At 38.3% G+C, this 23,573-nt stretch overlaps 1 protein-coding gene across 2 annotated transcripts in view; it reads right to left on the reverse strand.

Moving 5' to 3' along the window:
• The window catches only part of GRID2 (glutamate ionotropic receptor delta type subunit 2), a 1,382,318-nt gene extending 1,364,916 nt beyond the window's left edge, over positions 1-17,402 (reverse strand). Inside the window, exon 1 of one of the 2 annotated variants that reach the window (XM_084785474.1) lies at positions 16,908-17,402. In XM_084785474.1, the coding sequence (XP_084641600.1) occupies positions 16,908-16,995 (88 nt within the window). In that variant the 5' untranslated portion in view covers positions 16,996-17,402. The remainder of the gene's footprint in view (positions 1-16,907) is intronic. The other variant, XM_084785473.1, reaches the window with a different exon arrangement.
• Positions 17,403-23,573: the final 6,171 nt, after the last annotated feature.

Genomic DNA, 23,573 nt, shown 5'->3' on the forward strand with positions numbered 1-23,573 from the left:
ATTAGTGCTAGTATATATAAAACTGCAAGGGGAATAAAATGTTCACAAAATTACTGTGGTTTCTCTCTCTTTCTATGCTATTGATGAAAACACACATCTGTCTTGCAGAATTTTTATGTGAACAAATGAAAGGAGAAATAAGTTATTTAGGTACAGTACATAAAAGGAACTCTGAAACACAAAGACAGAAGTATGTAGGTAATAATTTTGAAATAGAAATAAAGAGAGTTAAGTAATTGATTAGTGTAAAATGAACATTAACATTAGGAAACAATGACTTGGGAGACTGTTACTATAATGACACAAAAATATTAACTTAGATAGCTTTGAAAGTCAGCTTAAAATAACCATGAATTATATCTTAGAAAGAATGTAGGCTGCAGAAGTATTATGAATTTATAAGCAAATACAAAATTATATTTTATGACAGATCTTAAAAAATATGAATTATCCATAGAGTTATTACAGATACTTTCTGCCATATGAAACACACATCAAATCTGTTTGAGATTGAAAATGAATATAAGAAAATTTCATATATTAATAGTTTTCCTCTTCACTTGACATAATTACAAAAATCAATTAAATCTAGCCTCAGGATGCTTGGCAAATGTTCACAAAACAGTCAGAAACAAAGTGTGCAATTACTTAGATAAAGCCAAGTGCACTTAAGAAACTTGGAGCAGACTGAGAAATGGGGAAGGAAAACTATCTATGGATGAAGGCTCAATTACTGCCAGGCACTTTTTCGTTTCTGTTTTTGTTTTTGTCGCTTCATGTCCCTTTCTTTCTTTTGCCTTGATGATAGGTATTTATATTTATATTCTGTATATGAGAAAAAAGGCTTTAAATAATCACTGTATAACAACTAGATTGACAATTAAAACAAGTGATAAATGTAGTGCTATAGGCATACCCACAAGGACATGCAGGTTTGCAGTTTAATTTTTAAAAATCACATTTAATTGGCATTTTTCATAAACAATCTGCCAGTTTATTACTTTATGGTTTTCTATACAGATGCTGAAGGATCATCAGTGTGTGGAAGGATGTGTACAGAGTTCACCAGTGGGGCTAAGTACAACTCAAACCCAAGGCTGTACAAGAGTACAAGAGAAAAGTATATACTGTCCTATCAAATACCGTTGCAATACAAAAGTGTCTTGAAAGGGTAATTTAAAATATTTCCAAGAAGTAAAATATACCCCAAATAACATGTTTTCCTAAAAATTTAGTGAATGTCAATTGATCTGAGAAAAGATGCTCTGATCTGTTTCGTAACACAGAAGGACTAGAGCAGAAAGAGAACAGGGAAAGACACGTGGGAGTGTACAGTGGGAAACAAGAGTTTGGATCCGTATGAAGGGGGGACCAAAGGATTTGGTCTGGAGCAACCTGTCCTGGATGGTCAGTACTGAGGAAACTTTGATGCAGTCACCATCCTCACACATTGTAGGAGCATTCTTCCAAAAGGTGAGTCAGCTATCTGCAAAGTCATCTTAGTCCGTGTGAAAGAAACCCATTACGGGTCTAAATAAATGTAGGAAACCACAGGTGAAGTGGGCCCTAGGTTAGAAAACAAACAAAAATTATCCATTTTTACGTAATTGGAGCTCTTTTACCTCATGGTCCATAACATATATTAGTATTACTTTGATAGTGTGAATATAATTATACTGCAAAAATCATTTCTTCCAACCATGCAACATTGAAACATTTACTTTCCCAGTCTGCTCAGGTTGGTGTGCCTTGGACCACAGTAATCCTTAAGGCACCTCCAGGGGGAGTTTAGAATCACCAAATTCTCTCTCTCTCTCTCTCTCTCTCTCTCTCTCTCTCTCTCTCTCTCTCTCTCTCTCTCTTCTCTCTCTCTCTCTCTCTCTCTCTCTCTCTCTCTCTCTCTCTCTCTCTCTCTCTCTCTCACACACACACACACACACACACACACAAAGTAGTCTGAGATTCAATGTCTGTGAAGGCCTGCAAATCCAAGGAAGGAAGGGGAAGGCTGCTGTCTCTTTTGCTCGCTACACAGAAGCATGCCCTCAAATGTAGGCCCGTCCTCAGAAAGTCAGACAGGAAAAGATCAACAGGAAATGGTGCCTCAGGTATGGAACAAAGCATAACTTCTGCAATCAGGTCCTAAGAGCCAGGTATAAAGCAAGTTACCATAGGCTAACTCACAAAGCAACACCAGGTAATGGAAGATAGCTGATCTAATCAACAAGTTACCATAGGCTTACTCACAAAGCAAGACCAGATAATGAAAGGTGGCCAATCTAATCACCTAGTAATCTTACTGGTAGTTGAAAAGTTGAAGTGTTTAGAATTTGAGAGAATTATATAACATAGTAGATATAGAAATGTTAACTAAAAACTCGAAAAACAGTACACATTTTTCTCCTACAACAAAATTTAATATAAACTCACAAAACTCCTGTGGTTAGGCTTATCCTCAAACTTTTAGTAATTGGTAATATATAACAGAATTCTCTAAGAAATGTTTTAAAATACCCAAGTATTGGCTTTTATGCCTTCCATATTTAATGATGCCTCCTCCTCTTAGGACTCAAATTAAGTTAAGTTTAAGTCTCGGTTCTACCGTACATTTCTGTTTCTTTGGGGCAGTTACTTCCTATGCCCTCTATCTTCCATGTATGGCATCTGATTTGAGGTGACAACTGATGTGACTGTCAATGTTTAATCAATTCTTGCAGGAACTGAGTCCTGCATCACACAGGGAATATGAGTGCACTGAACGGATGTGTACTTCAACCAGTCACTACTTTCTTACTACATTCTTACTGACATACATATATTATATATAAACATGTGTTTGATAGGAGACAACTTATAATTTTTCATATATTTATTGTCCATGAAAATTGTAAAGTAATAACACCTGAAAAAATTAAAAATAAAATGAACATTAAACATTCACTTAAATTAATATAAAAGAATTAAGTTAGAGGAAGGAAAACTGTTGCTCACTGGCTACTGTAAGAGACTACACCAAGCAAGTTTCAGCTAAGCCCCAGCCACAAGTGTACTCCACTTCCAGAGCCCCTCCACACTGTGGTGCTGCCCCCTCCCTCCTCTTCCCAATTTGCCTTTAGTCAGTTCCAATTTGTCTCTGTCACCACAGCAAAAATCTTAATATTGTCCATTGACTCTCAAGAGCCCTGGATTGGGTGATAAATATAATTCTGGCTATGGAGGTACAGCATCCGTGCTACCACATAGATTTTAGGTATAAATTTTATACAAATTTAAAGAACTATGTTTTCAGAAATGGTTGACTGTGCATTCAGAAAAGCCACCATTATTATATGAATGGGCTAAACACAATACAGTCTTTGACCTCAGATGGCATGCATAGCCCAAGCCCTTGACCAGTCAGACACTTAAATTTCAAAGGCAACCTCCTGAGGTTGGCTGTGCTCAACACAGAATACTCTTATTGCTCCAGCTGAAACAGGAAATGGCCAGGATGCTCTTCTCTAGAAGATGATGCTTCAAAGTGATGCCAAGTGCATCCTGAGTTCAAGAATGGACTCCAGAATGGTGAGAACTGCCCTGTAAGCCTGCACTCCACTGTGATGCTGAACTTCTCTGTGAATTTCCTACACAAGTTATTTCCATTTGCACATGTGGCTGTCAGTGGCCTTACATTGGTTCCATGTGTTTGCCACATCATCACAAGGGAAGATCTTGAGGACAAAACCAAGCTTCTCTGAACTGGTCCCCCCTGAGATCTGCCTAGCTTCCAGTTTCTTCTCTTGTCCTATCTCCCACTCTACTCCATGTTTCTTCCAAGTGGAATTATTGTCTGTTTCAGTCTTTTCCTACTTCCTAACTCTTTGGATAGGGTTAGAGCTCCACATTATCCATGTACACCATCATAGTGAGAAGCAGCATTTTATTTATCCCGGGAGCTAATTTACAAAATGGGATAGATAACGTAAGTGCCATAGTTTTTCTTTCAATATGATAAGGGTTTAACTTATCACTTGGGGTACTTGAATATACTTGAATACACTATGCTAGAAAAGAGAAAATTAATAGAAAACAGGCGTAACTATTTAACTCATAAGGATTAACTTGGGATACCTGAAAAGACAACACACAGGGAACCCTCCAATATTCCATCCCATATTTACAATTCCCATCTTAAAATTCAATGAGCACACTTAAAGACTGTAGTTTTTCATTCGCAAAATTGACCATAAGTGGTGGGAGCCATTGTTCAGATTCTCATTTAAAATAAAGACAATAAGGTTGTAGACTCAAACACAGGCTTCTAAGGGTTAATGTGATACTTTACAAACATCAGTGGTTGTACTTTGCTAGCCCTGAAAAAATTGAAAGAGTAATGAATATTGCTTCCTATGTTCCCAAAATGGCTGTCCTTGCATGCTAGTATTATTTCTTATGCATTGAACAGCCAAAGAAGCAAAGGAACACACTGTAAACAGCAGACAAAGCGGAAGTGTACTGTATTTCACAGGGATAATTTCCTGATCCTCCATGAGTCTCTCTGCCTTGGTAACTTGCCTGAACTATGACCTTGCTAATCTTGACACCAAAGCCTGACTGACATGGCTGCCACTTGTGTTATTTTGTCAAACCCTGTCTTTTTCTTTACTCTGAATGATTTACAGTGAATTATCCTATTTGGAAATTCAATCTTGAAAAATATCACGAAGCTGTCTCTGATTACCATTTCATTAAGTGACACATCAGTTTGTATTTGTAATGAGAGCACTTAATTTTAAAATATTTCATTGTCAACTGCGTAGATTAGGCCCATTATCAGATAATATAAGCCAGAAACAACATTTATTTAAACACTCAAACTTTAAGCATGTTCATCACCAATAATAGCACAACCTATATGTAATTTTTAACAAAGGGTTAGCAGGGATGCGATAATGTTGGTATATTTATAAGATAGTATGTATTAAGTCAGGTAACAGTGTTGTATACTGCCGTCTTAACTACCTAGGAAGCTTAGCAGAATCAAGTGCTCATGGAGCTACATGACATGATATTAGTTCTAAAAGTGCATATTGTGCATTGTAATTTTAAAATATGCATTAAAAACTATTAAAAGCATTAAGTGGTTCAAATTACGTCTCTTAAACTGTCATTGTTTTTATATGTGTCATTCTTTTTTCCATTTCACACAAACATCTAAGAAAGTCCATATATCAAAAGTAACAACTGCACATAGCTGGAGATGTAGACAACAGAGGAAAAAAAAAACTCTTGATTTTGTTTCTTGAATATTTTACAGAGTATCGTGTCTGAATTTGTCAATAGATGATCTTGGCAAACTATAAGCACTTTTGCTCTTCAAAGGAGCCCAAATAATGAGTCTAACATGAAAATTCGTTCTCTAACGAAGTAGCAACACAATTAAGTGGCAGCTTATCTGAAGGAAGAGAACATTAGAGATAAACCATTACAATATTTGTCTTAAAATATGAAAGGTAAAATATACAACAAACTAACTTAAAAAACAAAACTTCATCAAAGCACTGTAACTTCACACTTTGGAGGAAAAATCGGGAAGACAATGAGTTCTTAGTCAGCTTGGACCATCTAATGAGACCTCGCATCAGAAAACAAATAAATATCCCCAATGAAGCTATGCACTTCTCGATGATCATTACACATTCCATGGCCTCTCTTCTTTCTCTCACTCCCCACAAACTAGGTTCTACCTTTATCACTGACATACAGCTCACACTTCCTTCTTTGATGACGACTTTCAACTCTTGGTCTTCTAGAACCTAGCATTATCTAGGAGCAAATATACATTGGGAATATACATTGGAGAGTTCAGTATGCAAGGGAGATGACAGCAGTGTCAATCCAACATAGTTCATAACGAATTCCCTAAGCTACTTTAAAACTTTAATTGAATTCTATAGTTTTCCTTTCCAAACATCACCAGAGTCAGAGGCAGGACTATGGGAAGTGAGCTAATCACAAGGCCCGATCTGTCAGCATCCAGACCCCAGGAACAAGCTTTTTCCAAATAATAGTATGCTTGATCTGCTTCCAGTCTTTGTTGTGCAGAGAGTTCCTCTTTGGTGGTCTGGAAGTTTCCATCACAACCCACAGTCAAAAGCAAATTCTGTCTTCAGAAGCTGTGCAATATTTGGGGAAAATAAAGATATTTCTTCTCAAAAAAGCTGATGCCTAGGAACATTCAGGGGCTGATTTTCCGGTTTGCAGACTATCTAAAATCCTTTGCCCCTCATTCCTGGCTTTTGGCTATTCTGTTTCTCATTAGCATTGCTACTGAAGGGAGGACAGGAAATACAAAAAGAACCAAAGCAGTCTGCTACTTAGTAACTGTTTATTAACAACAACAGCAAAACCTTTGTGGAGAAAAATATGCATTAGACAGCTACTTTTTATTATTTGTTTCTATGAATATGACATTAAATATCAGTAAGATCCCAGTGCTTTTATTTGTTCTAGAATCACTAGACAGCTAAGTCTTCTGCCCTGTTCGATGCTTTCACAACACAACTACAGACATCTATGGCACGAAAAAAGAAATGAGTCAAATAAATGGCTGGCATTCTGCATTGGCTCTAGCTTGACATGACTATATTTATTTTGCAGCCTTTAGCTACAGTAAAGTGAAAGATTAACCATCAGAAAGCTGAATAAAGACTATCTGTAAGGGATAAACTCTTCATCCCATTTATAAACTACCTTTTTTTCTGAAAAATATATTTGGCTTATGGCACTGACAAGATACAGTCAACAGGACATTTATTGTGTTATCACAATTTCCAAAACTGTAGTGGATCAGTCATCCAATGGAGAGATCTAAAGAGCTCTTACTTTGGCTTCCTAATATGAAGCTAAGCTATAAGGTGGTATGCATCTCTAATATTTCTTCAAGGATAAGAGGCACAGGTCACCTAGGTGATGAGATGAGACATTAAATCCTAAATAGTTAGGCACTATATATTAAAATTACCATTTGCTAAGACTGACTGCTAAATGTCCTTTGTTAAATTCCTAGGTGACTCGATCTATTTATTGCAAATGTAGCATGATAATATAGATCACAATTTTTCCATATGAGCAGTCAATTACATATCTTTAAAATAACATTTGAATTATACCAGGTATCGCTGCAGATAACAAAAGAGAAACGTCAGTCAAGTCTGAACATGAGATGTATCCTATGCAAATACAGGATCCAAAATTGAAAAGTAATCTTGGTCAGAAAATAATCTAATGGTCTCATCAGGCTACACTTACTTTGGTCTATGCTGAGTGCTACCATCTCCAAAAGCAACTCCCTTGTCATGCTCTTGTTATTCCATTCAAGAAGCAGCTAACTCGCTACACAGTGATTGTCACAGCATCATTCAAACAATTTTGTATGCTGACAGATTGCTGGGGATTTTCTGCAAATGAATCAGCTTCTTCTCATTTTAGTTCACCTTAAACTACATGCAAAATAACATCTGCAGTAGTTCACTTGTCTCTTCACCTTCTGACGTATTACCTGGTCCTTGGCTTTTAAGAACGATCTGTCAATCTGAAATGTACTGCCAATGGTGTATGACATTTTAATGATGTTGATAGTAAGTAGATCAAGTACTTCATCAATTTTAGGTACCCATTCCAACTAAGTTTAGATATAAATCTGCTTCAGAAATTCATCAAATGACTGCACTTCACCATCCCAAGAAGTCATGGACTACTAAGCTACAAAATAGCTTTTGATATTCTATATTCAAATAATATGTTCCTCAGGCAGTTATTTTTCCAGCTCTTTTTTTTTTTTTGCCAGTTATTTCTGATCCCAAACTACAGACTTTAATATTCCAACTATTCAAGAATCTCCTGTTTACACATCAGTTAATGCATGTGGCCAAATAGAAATAGCCATGCAACACATCATTCCCACAAAAGGAGAGGGTTTTATGGAGGAGATAGCACTAGAGAATAACACAGAGAAATAGTGAAAAACTTATTTCAATACAGATAGTATCTGAAGCACAGGATTAATGAGATGTACACAATTTGTTGGGATATTAATAGACTCACGAATGCATTAAGATTCACTTTCAAAAGATCTCTAAGCCTAGAAAATTTAGAACATTTCCTTTCTTCATTTTCACCTGTGACTGAAAAGCTGTCAGCTGTGCTATAGCACAAATAGAAGTGAAAGACCCATAAAAGGAAATGTTTAAATATGCCACGGAAAATTAACATAACATGAATTCTGTGTTGAGATGAATAATATTGCCCTATACAATAATTATATTCTCTTCTAAATGAAATGTTTCCAAGTGATGTTAAGCAAATAATATGCATGTCAGATATTATTTTTTAAAGTTTATGATCAGTTCAAATGTGTCTATCATAACAGCAAAGTATTCTATTTTAGTATTCATAATTTTAGAATATCATATATCACAAAAAATAATAAGATGCCTCAGAAGTAAATAGAATTTCTATTTGTGACACATATATCTTATTCTTTTGCATGTGGCTGCCCTGCGTTTTATCACTTCCTGCTCACTGGACACAGGTTTCTTCAAGTTCATCTCTGTCATGAAACATACTAAAATCATTTTTTTGCACACTCAACTTGGCAGCATCTCGACTCCTCTTCCGAAAAATACCGTCCTTGATTTCCTTCTAGAATTCTAACTGATTCTGGCTTCCTTTCTGTCTCACAGGGCATTGTCTGTCGCACCTGTCTCTCTCTTCCTGACCTCTCCATTCTACAAGGATTTTGTATTAGAGCTTTTCTACCTCACTCATGTACCCCACTCACTGATTAAAGGCCACGTACAATAAAAAGGTTTTAATTTTCCTATAACAACGTTACAATAATTTCCTATAACATGATTACAAAATTTAATAAATCCTACTTGGATTTCTACCTAACAGTTTCCCACGCCCCCTACTTTCCCATTTTTCGTTCACAGTAACACACTTCAACTTCTTGCCCGCACAAAATATTTGGAAGCCTCTCTTCTTGCCCTCAATCTTTCTCGTTCAGCCAATGAATGAGAAAAGACTGGTTTTTTTGTTTTTGTTTTGTTTTGTTTTGTTTTCTTGTTTTTCGAGACAGGGTCTCTCTGTGTAGCCTTGGCCTTGGCCGTCCTGGACTCACTTTGTAGACCAGGCTGGCCTCGAACTCACAGCGATCCACCTACCTTTGCCTCCCCCCGGGTGCTGGGATTAAAGGCGTGCGCCACCACGCCCGGCTCGAAAAGACTGTTTTTAATATCTTATATACTTTGTACAATGACAGCTTTTCTCCTTCAGCAACCAATTAAACTCAAGTAACAGTAGCCAAACTACAGTTCTACTACATGCAACTAGAGAAGGTTATAAAAACCAAAGAGCCAAACCATAAAACGTAAGTCTTTCCTGGATTTGCTTTACTTGTAGGTCAGATTTTATTCCCTTCTACGTCCCACTTTGCTCATTAAACTAAAAGTGGTTTTCAAAATGTCCTTTTACAAATTAAAATAACTCCTAGTGTCTTGTCTCACAGTCATTGTCCTTGCAATGGTCTCTTCCTAAAATTCTTCAATGTATATCATCTGGTGATATGACCACTGCCCTTTGAATCAAGTATTTTTTTCTCTAGGGTATTATTACCTACCATGCCATCCTACAAAAAGTGTTGTGTCACCTGTCAGTCCCTCATTTAACTTAGTAGTGTTTATTACAATGTTAGGTTATATCTACTTTGTATTAAGCTGAAAAAATCCATAAATAAAAAGCATAGTTTGCTCAATATTTCAATTCTGGGAATCTAGAGAGTCATTTAGAGGGTAGTTACCAATTCTCAAAAATTATAAGAAATGTGGAAAAGGTTCATGGAATAACAGATTCGTATATGTTGGCTGAAGTGTCTCTATTATCCTGTCCTTCTGTGAATATTAACTACTAGAATTATAATGATGTGCTAATGAAGCAAGGATCTCATTTAGGAGAAACCAGATATTTATAGCAATAAATAATAGTATTTATTTTAAACAATACCTTGTTTGAATAACTGTTGGATGAAGGAAAATGATATACGTACTATTTTAATAAAGTTAGTAACTTGATTTTTATGACTAGCAATTTGCATTAATAGGATAACTAGCTGGGGTAATTTACAAACGCTAAACATATGTCCAGTCTGGATGCTCAGCTTGGGACACCTCTGACTCAGCTTCCATCTACTAAGGAGGCTCACAGTGAGTCAACAATATACCTGCATATTAAGGCTACTTGGCGAGCAGCCTGTGTATACAAGTAGGAAGGACACAGGAACAAGAATCCAACAAAAGGAAGAATGCTAAGTTGCCTATTTCTTTGCCTGATACATCTGTGATTTACATCACTCCTGCCCTAATATTACTAGAGTGCTACAAAATTCTTAGTTATATAGGCAGTGTAGACAGGGCTGATTTGAGCATGACTGCTTGCCCCTGAAGTCAGTCATTAGAGAGAGCACTTGTGTGTGGCATGCCATGAATAACACTCTGTGTGATGCCTAGTGATCATGACAGTCAAATTACAAACAAAATATACAACAATAAAGCAAATCCATCTCCCTTCAACTGATACTAGAGCCCTCTAGCAAATGTGATTAGCAAATATATTAAATATAATTCTTATTTGCAGTAAAAATCATCTCAATTCCTAGTTCCTGAGTGGAATGATTACAGTTTCAGTTATGTATTACATTCACACTTTTATTTTTTAAGTTCAACCTAAAACTTGCTACTAATTGTAACTGTGTGTATTATATTTGAATATGTCTTCTTCTCCACATTTCATTATGAAAGTCTTTTAATATAGAATTTTCTTTTTGCTCACATTACTTTAGAACTTAAATGTGCTTGAGTTTAAAGTCCATAATAGAGACTCAAAGAATTAAATACATGTCCAAGATTACTCAGTTAGCTGTTTATAAATAGAGTGGGAACCAACCAGAATGTGAATCCAGAGTACTTATATATTATTTCTTAAATCCATCCTCTGCTTTCACTTGAAATTTGTGTCTATAACCAAAAGCTAAAAGTCATTATTTTAAATAAATGACAAGAACTCACAAATACTCTTTTTTTTTTTTTTTTTTGAGACATGGTTTCTCTGTGTAGCCTTGACTATCCTAGACTCACTTTGTAGACCAGGCTGGCCTCAAACTCACAGCGATCCGCTTCCCTCTGCCTCCTGATTGCTGGGATTAAAGGCATGTGCCACCAGGCCTGGCTTCACAATACACAGGGGGAGGAGGTCCCCTTCAATCACAGTCATAGGAGAGGAGAGTAAGGGGAAAATGAGAAGGAGGGAGGAATGGGAGGATACAAGGGATGGGATAACAATCGAGATGTAATATGAATAAATTAATAAAAAAATATATAAAGAATCTCAGAATAATCTTAATGTAAGTCTTAATATGTCCATCTGATTACTTAATTTTATTTGGACATTTACAGTGAATTATTCCATATAAATTATTACATATTAATACTGACATTGGACAATATACAAAAGAATAAGAAAAACTATTCATTTAAGTTAGGTCACATTATGAATATGTAATTACAGCGTTTAAATCAAGCAACTGTATTCAAATCGACTTACAGCCCATCTCTCACTATCCTGAGAAGAGAATACAGTACAAGTGAGATTATAGCAACAACTAAAGAAAACAAGAAATTATCAGGAAGAAGACATATTGGTTCTAAAGACCAAATAAGCCAGTTTTACTAGGGGTTTTCTAGTGGTGTCTGTGTTGGTGGTATGTCTGTGTAAGACTCACAATACATGAAATTTCATATTAAGCACGCAAGGCTATGTGAAAATATGGATCTCCATGAAGGATATGCATCTTGTTAAGAGGTATCTATATTTGTGTATATGTGTGTGTGTGTGTGTGTGTGTGTGTGTGTGTGTGTGTGTGTGTGTCCTTCACAGCTCTGTTTATATGCATTTTCTCATAATGGCCCATCAGTTTGCAGCCATAGGGTTTCTAGAGGCGAGAAGAACCACTCCAGTAAGAACTGACAAATGGCTGCATTCACTGCTGTCTGTTTGTACCAACACCGTTCACCATGCAACAGCCTTCCTTCTGTCCTACTTCTTCCTCGCCAGAATATTATTTAAGAAAATACCCTTGTTTGATTTGAAATTTTTGTAACACTTAAATTATTGAATCCATTCATTTAACATCTTTAAGAAGTGGCATGTGTTGACTTGTTTAGAATCACGTGTGTAGGAGTAAAAAACAAAATTAATATATATAATACAGGATTAAACAACATCACCAATCTTCCAGTATCACAAATGTGACTAAGTGGCCCCTTTTTCTGATAATTTGGAAGATATATTATATGGTTTTGTCATGGAGGACTACAAAGGAATAGCTTATAAGGCAGTGATATCTCCATAGCCACAAATGTATTCCCAATAAATATTAATTATTCAGCAATGCCAAGTATTGTTAGTAATATGCATTCTATAATCAAAATAAACTGATGACACAATACAATTGGATGCCTCACTCACAATAACATAAGCAGATGAAAGAAGAAAAATTTCTGCATGTAACATAGAGGTTTTGGAATCATAGGTTCATTATGAGTATGACAAAATAAGCTATAGATGTCAGAATTAAATGAAACCCATCTTCCACTGCCTCTAACAATTTCAATTACTACCTATATTTAGATAAGTCAAATGTTAATCACTTTGATTTTTACTCATATTTGAATGAACATTGATAGGACTATTTAGTGGATATATATTTCATCTGGAGTAGACAGCAAAGGTCCTTGTTATAATGTTTATTAGTCATGTCACGAGTGATGTCTTTGATTAATAACAACATTGTCTAATTTAATTCACATCAGAATTGTGCTTCAAAGAACTGTATTAATCACGCAGAAAAGAGCAACAGTAAAGTATGTATCTTGATGCTTTCTGTAAGTTTATTTCTATTTGTATGTAACTTAGGGAACAAGCAGATGCTCTAACCAGAGTAAAGGGGAGAAATACAGTTTGGAATATATGATGCAAAGAGTTCCTAATGACTGTTTGGGGTGACTAGCTAACCACCAAAAATCAGGTGAAGGAAAAAAACATTTTAGCAAAAAAAAATATTTAGTTATCATGTGCCTTCTGGCAATGAGTTTATAATACACCCCAGATGAACAGCAAGTAAAAGAGTTTTGTTTGTATAGTGTTGTTCTTACTCTGCTGCGCATTTCAGCATGCCAGCTGTATACCTTGAACATCCTCACAATGAAAACATGCCGTGAACTGTCTTGGCTTCTCATAATGACAGCATCGATTATTATGATCTTGGAGCATGAAGTATCATCTGCTTTGGAAGAAAATTAATAAATGGCTCTTTTTTCCTCCTTGTTGACATGAGGCATTTTACTGAAACTGATAGCCCAAATTGGCAAGTGATGTGTGTAATATATGAATGAGTACAGTCCTTGCACATTTCCGTCTAGAGATATGTGGCTGGGGAGAGCTGATTTACAATCTACTCTATGAGCACAGAAACCAGATAAAGAAATGAGCATATATTAAAGTGTTAAAATGTGAGATCCTCCATATTAGATAGGAGGCAAACTCAAACTGTGCAGTTGACTGGAAATGCCGCCTAATCCCTGCTTAATTAAAGCAGCGCACTCTACACTCCTGTTGTGTTGAGGGAGTGCAGAGTGTGGGACGACTGATGTATGAGGAAAATAGCAGTCAGCGTGGCTAATCTCAAAGACTTGGGAGCTTTCTAGCTACATAAATCAGCGCGACTTCTGAATAGCCTCATAAAACACCGTATCATTGCCATTCCTCTCACGACGGTTTGGATCTTCCTACAGCATGCAGATCGTTAGGAAACTTCTAAGCAATCAAGTAATGTGGTTCTGATGAAATTACTCAATCAATGCACAGGCCCAAAGTAGAAGCGTAATTCAAACTCGCATAGTTTTTATACGCCAAAGACCTTTCTTTCACCAGGGCAAAGGAGGTGATTCAACGTGAAATACTATGTATGTGTACTTAGAAAATAAATAGACAAATATATGTCTCTAAAACATGTTGAAAAGAAAGTTCAAGCCATTATAATATTATATATTTAGAGTAGAATAATTGTATTTTCATCTCAATCATTGTGGCTCGACTATTAAAACGTATTTCATGATCATAGTAAGTTAATTTATTCAACAAAATATTAAAGGTAAATATGCAATTGTCTTTCTTAAGCTACATTCAAGAAGTAAAAGCAGAGAGTTGAGAATGTTCCCACACATATGAAGGTTCAATGTCAGAAACATCAGTATTTAAAGAAATTGCCAGAGCTCTGACTTTGTATCTTTCCTGTGCAGCTGAACTATCTATAGCAACCACTTTTCCCACCAGGCTGAGCAAATCTTCATTTCGGCATATCTCTTTACATCTATTTAAGTGAAATATTCCTTTTACCATGGTGTTATTTTCAGCCCTTTAGTCCTGAGCTTATTCACTCCTCATATCCGTGTTTCTCATCTAATTTCATCAAAGCAGTCACCTAAAGAAATTTCTTCCTCACCAACTGAGTAAGCAACCTGACCCAGTCAGTGCATGTTAACTGTGGCCATACAAGTTTAAAACAGACCTATCCATTTTTAATGTACCATTCTTCTGCTATATGCGCAAGAAAGGGGGCATTTAACCTCTGAAGTACACATAACTTAGCCAATTTTCAGTACATTATAAGAGGTTTAAGGCTTTTAAAACTGTTAGCTCCTCAGCAACATTAGGTAGTCTATAAAAGAAGTCAATTCCCTTGTCTAATACAATAGTTTCATTCAACACAAATTAATTGAGAAAGAAGTTATTTATTTTAGTTGATTATAGAGAGCTGATGAACACAGCTAGATTTCTAAAGAAACGTGTAATTGCTGCACAGTTACTTCTTAAACCATCTAGTTATAAACAAGCCGTTTCACGCTGACTGACAACGGTGGGAAACATATAACAGTTATCTTCTGTTCTGAACCAAATGCCCAGACTGCGTTGTAAAATAGTATTCCTCTCATAAAGAATACCAAGATATATACATATATACATGTTTGCAAATCATATTTTTAACATGCAGAGCACAGACTAAGCAATAAAATAACACTTGTCTACAAGTCCCTGCCACCCCCGGGGGGGGGGGGGGGGGGAGTGGCAAACATAAGGCAGAAACTCCCAATCATCAAATGAATAGAGAGAGAGATATACTGACCACACCCCCACAGTCTCGTCCTCCTCCCTTCAGCTGGACATAAATCCATGCCATGTCTTCACGAAAAGCATGGTTCATTTGAAAACTCTTATCAGAGAGTTACTGAACCTCTCAGTGAGATCATTTCTCCCTGAAAAGTTCTGAACCTACAGGCGCTTGAAGCCCCAGGCAAAAATGGGATCCAGAAGGCCAGCTATCTAATGCTTTATTTTCTTAATGCACAAGGCCAAGGTTTTCTGAATTCTGACCTCATTACTCCTAGCACAGAGACATACAGTCCCATTGCTATAAATGATAGAGAATGGCAGACATGTTTACAAAGATAGCCTATAATACCAAAAGAGGGAGCCCACCCCCCCCACCCCCCCTGGAGCTGAGGATCTGTCCACCACAGGAACAAGCACAGACAGAAGGCCCTTGCTTGGGAGAAACTGCCACCTGCAGCTGGTTCACCTGCCACAGGGTGTGTGTGTGTGTGTGTGTGTGTGTGTGTGTGTGTGTGTGTGTGTCTGTGTCACGGTGAACAGGCAAAGGAGAAGACTTGACCCATCTGCCACCTGGATTTGAAAAACAGGTGGTAACGATAAAAGTCCTCTACCCAAATTGGAAAAGAAAATATATATATATATATATATTTCTTTTTTCTTTTTTTTTTTCTTTTTTTTTTTTTTTTTTTTTTTTTTTTTTTTTTTGCCCCAGAGGGGTCTCACTGCAGCCCAGCAGAAGAACCTTGCTTGCCCAAGAGGCGAATTCCCGAAAAGGAAATCATCACACTAAGGAAGAAAAGGCTGTAAAAGCCAATCTCCACTCAGCTCTCGGGGATTAGCAAGTGAGAAGAGTTGGAGCCCACAGCTGCGGGTACCCTGCATGATAATGACTCGAGCCCCGCCGCTCCCGCCACGCCGCCTAGCCGCCGGGCTCGCCAATAGGTGGGGCCAGGAGCCTGACGACCCGCGGGGCCTTGGGGGATCCGGGATGCAGAGCTCGCCCTGACGCAGCTCAGGAGAAGGCTGTCAGCAGCCACCCCGTCTGGCCGGGCCACCGGAGCGGCCTGCACCGGCTTTGGCGTCTTCCACGCCCCGGGCAAGGAACGTGTGCCCAGCCACCCTCTTTGGCCACCGTGTCTCGGGAACCGCAGAAGACCTCGCGAGCCTGGGCATCCGCACCGCTCGCCGCAGCGGACTCAGACGCTCACGATGCAAAACCACCTGTTCGAGCCTCGGGGAGCGCCCCCGGCCCCAGCCCGCCTCTCTCCCCCGCGGATGACACTGCCAGCCTCCCCCCACCCCCCATGATTTTTTTTTTTATGTCTCAAATGTACATCCGGGAAAAACCGGGAAGGTAGAGTCAATCAAACTTCCTTCTCCCTGTACCCCGAGTCCCCACACTCCCCACACTACTGCGCGGAGGCCACAGTGAGCCCCTAGCGCCCGGCCCGCACTCCCCACCCGGCCTCACTCCGCGCTGCAAGCTTAGGGAAAGCTTAGCCAGAGCAAGCGCGGGCTCCGAGGGGCGCGAACAGAGGCCACCCAGCAGCAGCCTGAGGCTCGAGGGGGTTGGGGAACAGAGATTCCTGCCAAGGAAACGCTAGGGAAAGTCGCCACAAGCCGCACCGGCCCTGTCTTACCGATGTGGATGATGGAGTCGGCGGTCGCCAGGTCCCAGGTTCGAGACCACCAGAGGGACAGAAACAAGAGCAAAGGGAAAACTTCCATCCTCCGATGATGCTGATCCTCCTTGACCACGACTTTACTTCCAATATCTGGATATTCTTTTATCCGGTCCACAGAGTTTGAGGTCACGATAGAGTTGAGTGCAGCTTTCCCTCTAATTTCCAAATCCCTCTTGCCAGAGCACACACAGCCTTTCCTAGTCGCAGAGGAGGCACAGGCGACCCGAGAGCTAGCACAGCCAGAGGCAGCCTCCTCCCAAGCCCTGTCACTCGGCTGGGAATTTTGGCATCGCCAGAGTTGTTTGCAGTTGGGCTTTTTAAAAATGTATCCAGCCTTGGCTGCTCTCGGACAGGGGGCGAGGCTGGCGCTCAGACGGTGGCCGTGGCCGCGCGGGGGCCGCGGTGGCGGGTCCCAGCTCCGCCGCAACTTGGGCACCCCCGCGCCGGATGTGCCCGCGCCCTCCCCCGCCGCCGAGCCCCTCCACCCCGGGCCGCGCGCGGTCGTGGCGCCTCGCGGCCAGCTCTCAGTGCCACCGGCGATGAGGAGGATGGAGCAGAGCCGCCAGACTCCAGCGGGGAGGGGGAGGCCCGCTCCGGGAGGTGTGGGAAAAGTGAACTTGAAGGTAATGCAGATAGTAATGCAGAGAAGACTGCCCTTCTGCGCGAGGCGGGCCCCGGAGCTGCCGCGGAGGGCCCGAGCGGCTCCGCGGGCGCGGTGGCGGGGGAGTCCGCCGGGAGCGAGCAGCGGGCCAGGCCGGCGCGCGGAGCCGCGGCTGCAGGATGCTCAGGAGCCGCTCGTCCGGCGGGATGCGGGAAGCCAACAGCAGCCTGGCAAGCTCCGCTGCAGCCCCACGTTGCCTAGAAATGGATCACCTAGGAGAAGCGAGTCCGCAAGAGAGCGGTGCCGTCAGGCGGAGAGGGGAACCGAGCGAGGAAGAGCTTCTAATAACCACCTCCTCCCCCTATCTGCAATACAAGGGAGAAACAAAACCGCGCTCTCAATTCCCTGGGAATCTTCACCCGGACTGAGAAAGGCAGGACTCAAAGAGAAGGCAGTGAAGTCCCCCACCTGCCTCGATTTTTTTTCCCTGAGATTAAAAGCAACCTAAAAAAGCCACCCCACTTATTTAACCTTGCTATCCCCCAACAGGTATCGGACTTTTTTCTAGTCCTTGTCTGGAATTAGTCACATTTGCTGAGAACAAATTAGGGACACCTAGTCACTTAGGGAAAAGAAGACCTAGAAAGCTTTTAATGAGATTTCAATTATAAAGTTATAAAAAGCTGAGAATGTGCTAATTTCCTCTTAAATAGTGGCTTTTTTTTTTCGTTTTTTTTTTTTTTTTTAATTCTTTCCCAGTCTCTTTTAAGGCAATCAAAATACTGAAAGAATTTGGAAATATTGTCAGAAAAGGGACAACCTTGAGATGTTAAAATATATCTAATAATATTAAAGTCAATAAAACAAACAAAAAAATGCCTCCGTGGTCACAATACTGCATTAAGTTAATCACCTGTGCAGTTAAGTCGCCACTGGGAAGCTCCTTGCTGTCCTTGGGAAAGCTGCAGATGGACTGTAAGGCAAGCTCCCAGGTTTGAGAGAAGGGCCTTATCTCTGCTCCTGCTGACTTCTTCTAATGACTAGTTTATATTATTTGGTCTTACTGCAGAAGGGGGCTCTGTTAACGCAATCAAGTGTGTAACTGAGGTCAGCTCTGATACAGAGCTCTGATACTGTTTCAGTCACAAATGTCTACTGGGAATCTTGTTACCTGGGGCTGGCTGTCAGAACCCAGGTTCCTTGTAAGACTGGCTAAGATGTTTTGGCATTGGCCTCTCACTGACCCCCTTTTCTAGAATCATGGTGATTTAACTTAGTTGCCCATTCTCATCTTTGCAATGTCCTGTCCTCCCTTCATCTTGTAAATTTCATCCCTGGACATTGGAGAAAGTATTTTGTTCCTTTGCTGCTCACATCAACAGTTCCGGCTGGATCATATAAAGTTGTTGTCCATTCAAGCTTCTCACCACTTCAAGAGCAGGAAGCTGTCACCCATGAAACACTCTCCGCCTTTAAATGTGAAATAATTCCATTTTCTATGCTCTCACTACAGTTTTCCTTTGTATCACAGGAAAAAGAAAAAACTGCTTTGAACTTAGCTCATCTATGTCTTCAGTGATGATCAGGACTGATACACATGTTTTTGATGTAGCCTTTTACAAATAGCCCCAATTGTTGAATCTAGATCTTTCTGAATCTAGACACACCAGCACTTCCAGGAAGCCATCACTGACTGTAATTCCCAATCAATTTTCATCATCTCTTCATTTCCCCACCATGAGTACACATGAATTCTATATGGATTATATTCATATTATTATTGATGTCATTCTACTGTTCAAAGCATTCTGATGCACTTTCATGAATGTTGATACAGATAATAAAATTTTTAAATGGTTTTATCTCCATGCAGCACTATGGGTCATTTTAAAAGCTAGTGACTCACTGTGTACCCTATCAAGAGAAACTGTGAATTGTCCATTTAAGATGGACACAACAATATCATATCTTAGTCTCAGAGAGGTAAGTGGAACTTTCAAACAATAATTGTGTCATTCTCATCTTAATAAGTGTTGCTCTTGGAGATAACCAATAGCTATATGTAGTCATGTACATATAATCTATTAGATTATGAATTATTAATCTCTTTATGTACTATAAATAAAGCATTGTCATTATTCCAAAATGTTCCATTTGGTAGTTTTCTGTCATAACTCCACTTTGGAATAATCTGGTACCTTAACATGCCTTCTGTCACTCTGATAAAACATTGACTAGAACAACTTATATGAAAGAAACGGTTTATTTGCCTTATAATTCCATGTCACGTCACTGTCCATTATTGAGGGAAGTCAAGACAGTAAATCAATAACCTGGGGTCCACTACTCATTGGCTGGCTCCTCATGGCTTTCTGAGTCTGCTCTCTTAAATAACCCAGGGCCTGCCTTTCTGGCACCCTAGTAAGTTGAGCCCTTCCACACAAGGCAGCAATAAAAAAAAAAAAAAATGCCACAGAGACACATCTAAAGGCCAATCAGCTGGAGGCCGATTGGAGGCAGAGATTATCTCCTCCCCGGTTACTCTAGTTTGTTTCAAGGTGACAAAAACTAAAGTGCTTCTTTGCAAAAGACTTGCTTATATATGTATAATTAAGTCAAAGCCTCCAAAGCTTAGAATTCAACCTATAAGCTACTTATTTGTGTAAGTAACTCTAACATGTAGCCATAGTTCAGAACCGCTATTATAATATTTGCACACCTAAAGAATTTTGGGTGACATATCACAAAACTCACCGAGATATAATGATAAACCCATATCAATCAAAAGAAGTCACCTGATCATGGATCGAAGCTTCATAAATGTAAAGCAAGAAAGTTAGTGAAAAACTATGGCATCAACTATTGATTTTCAGTTTAAGAGCAGCAACTTTTTCAGTGTCCAAATAATTCATATGCCCAGTGGGACCTAATTAATTGGCTTTATATGAATATAAATGTATATGCTTAAAACAATGTGTAACTGTATTTTTTTTAGGAAATTAGATAGATTATGATGGTTACCTAGAAACAAAGATTTACAATGTGCAAAATAGATATTAAATATCAGGTGTAAAAATAGCATATTCACTCACTGTGTTTATTAATTGTTTATTGCTGTACAGAGAAGCGAGCCTTGTATATATTGGATACATTCAAAGAAATGTCTCTATCACATAGCTGTAATGTTAGCTTATTCTTTCTCTTATTCTTTTCTTTTTCTTTTTCTTGTTCTTTTATTGTTGAGACAGGTAGTCAGTAATTTGTCTAGGTTGGCATTGAATTTGTGCTCCTTCTGCCCCAGCCACCTAAGAAGCTACAATTAGAGATCTATACCAACAAGCAAAACTTGGTTCTGTTTTGTAAATAGACTTTGCAAAGATGGTTTCTCTTTCATAAATGCTGTTTCACCTGAAACAATCACCATGTATGGGTATTACAGATGCGCCTGTCCTACGGTACTCAGCCTCAGTCCTTATAAAGACAACCTTCGTTCCCTGAAGTTGTATAACAGGCACTTAACTTTGCAGGAAAAAAATGGAAATGAATGATAATGGATAATTCATGGATTTTCCAACTTGAGACTGTGTCTTCACTAAAGAATCATGTGATATGTGATATGAACATCAGTGATTTGGAGAAGTTGTAGAAAGTGGGAGCAGCTTCAAGATCTAAAGTAAAATCACTTTTTTTTATGAAAAGCAGAATTTCAGAGAAGTACTCATTTGTGTTGCTGGGTCAGGGCACATGTGGGTGCCTTCAAAAGCATGCTGTGTAGAAGGAAAGTGGGACCACAGGAATTCATGCAGTGGGTCACTCTTTCATTTTCCCTTGGAAAACATCTAAGCATTCCAGTATCTACATTTGTAAAGTGAGCTTCTTTCTGTTAAAAACAACACCAAATTTACTCATTTTCATCAAATGCAAAAGCTTCACTGATATACCAATATACAAAGGGTTTTGTTTTAACATAAAAATGAAAACATTTATAAGTATTTACTTTAAACTTAAGGCATGGTTAGCTTTCCAAATAACACTACCAAAATGTATTTGGATAATTATTTTTAGCCATATACAATGACATCATTAGCATTTTAAATGAAGGTAACCACTTAAAACAGTCTAAATAAATTGCAACCTGACCATAAGCATATGAAGAAATAAAAGAGTACAAAGGCCAACCAATAAATAGTTGTGATGAAAGGAGTTAAAGTGAAACACAAATGTACATTGGTGGAATGTAAAAGCATGAGTTTCCTTTGAAATAGGATCCCAAGGGGTTTTTTTTTTCCTTAACACATCATGGAAATTCAGCGTTAATGGAATTTCAAAGTCTGATTTATTCAGCTTCTTGTTTTTCTCTCTAAATGAAGATAAGAGAATTCAGTCCCAGAATTTGTACCAATACTTGTTAGAAAAATGTAAACATATAAAACACAGTTTGGCTTTCTTATATTTATTTGCTTTGGTGCGTGTGAATGTTTTGCCTGCATGCATATACGTGTTCCATGTGCATGCTAACTCTAGAAGACAGTTATGGGTAGTTGTGTACTTACGTGAATGCTGGGAATCAAGCCACCATATGCATGATAAATCATCTCTTCATCCTTAGAAGGAATAGTTTTTGTCTTTTAATAAGTCCAAAAATATTTCTATAGAAGGAATAGTTTTTGTCTTTTTATAAGTCCAAAAATATTCCTATGGGATACATTCAGGTTGGGTGTAAATTGTCATTTATTTTAAAATTGATTGCTTTCTAGTTTTCCAAGCACTTGGTCAATATTTATATATCACTTCTAAAATTATTGAATAATATTTGTCTTCATTTTTTATTTCCTTTCTTCTTCTCTTATAATTTAAATTCTCAAATTCTTTTTACATTTTCAGAGATTTATATAAATGTGTAAGTCTGTCTTACCTGGGAGTATTTTTAAACTCAATGAGATATAAATTTGAAACAAATTCTGTAACAATGTCGATTGTCAAGCACAAGTGTTTTGGGCAAATTCATTTATAACTAAAGTTAGCTCTAATGGACTCTTTATATTCATATGTTTTTACCATCTAAGGGACACATGATATGGAAGCTTTAAGCACAGAGACTTATTTATATGAATGTATATGCTTGGAACAGGTCTTCTAGTCACCCCATCTCCAATGCCTGATGTCTGTGCAGTTTCACAAAGAATACTGGTAAACATAATTAAGGTGAAGGGAGTAAAATGCTGACCTGTAACCTAACAGGGACACTTTTGAGATTGGCCCCTCACTACATTTTATCCTGTCCCCACAAGATGGCAGCCATGCCTGACTCTGATATAATCAGCTTACATTTTAAACACCTCAATACTAACAGTTTACCAAAATATTATCCACTTCTATTAACCAAATTACAATGCATTAAACTTGATACCTTAATTTTTGTTTTACTTATTTGATTTCCTCCAAGTTTTTATTTTTTTTTCTTCATGGAATCCTTGGTTTTCTATTTGGGGATTCATTTGTTTGCTTTATTTTCATCTTGTCTTATTTGATCAGCTAGGAATCAAATATCAGGAGGCCACGCATTAACCATGTACCACTCACTCCTGTACTGAAAAGTAATTAGAACACAAAGGCATTTTTTAAGATTGAAATGTGTTGTATAAATTTCAAAGATTCAAAAACAAGACTACTTTAACTATGTGGTTTTCCTAAAGAAGAAAATACCTTACGTATGTTTAAGTCAGACCTCACTGTGCCATGAAAGGGAAAACATTATTCTATTATAGGCCAGATTACTCTTGTATGGCATATTATTTGTGTCCCATGACTGGTAAGGCAAAGTCAAAATGAATTCATAATGTCAGTGATATTATTAACTATCACTATACTTCATACAGTGGAAATCAAATGCCATTATTTTCCCATAATAGCTGTTTTAATTGTTAGAAGAAAAAAATTATACACATTAATGACTGCTTGAAGTTTGTTTTTATGCTTCATAAATTAACTATACATTTTAGTTTAAAGATGTTGCATAT

The sequence above is a fragment of the Acomys minous genome, assembly GCF_964271855.1.
Source record: "Acomys minous genome assembly, chromosome: 6".
In the NCBI taxonomy this organism is placed as follows: domain Eukaryota; kingdom Metazoa; phylum Chordata; class Mammalia; order Rodentia; family Muridae; genus Acomys; species Acomys minous.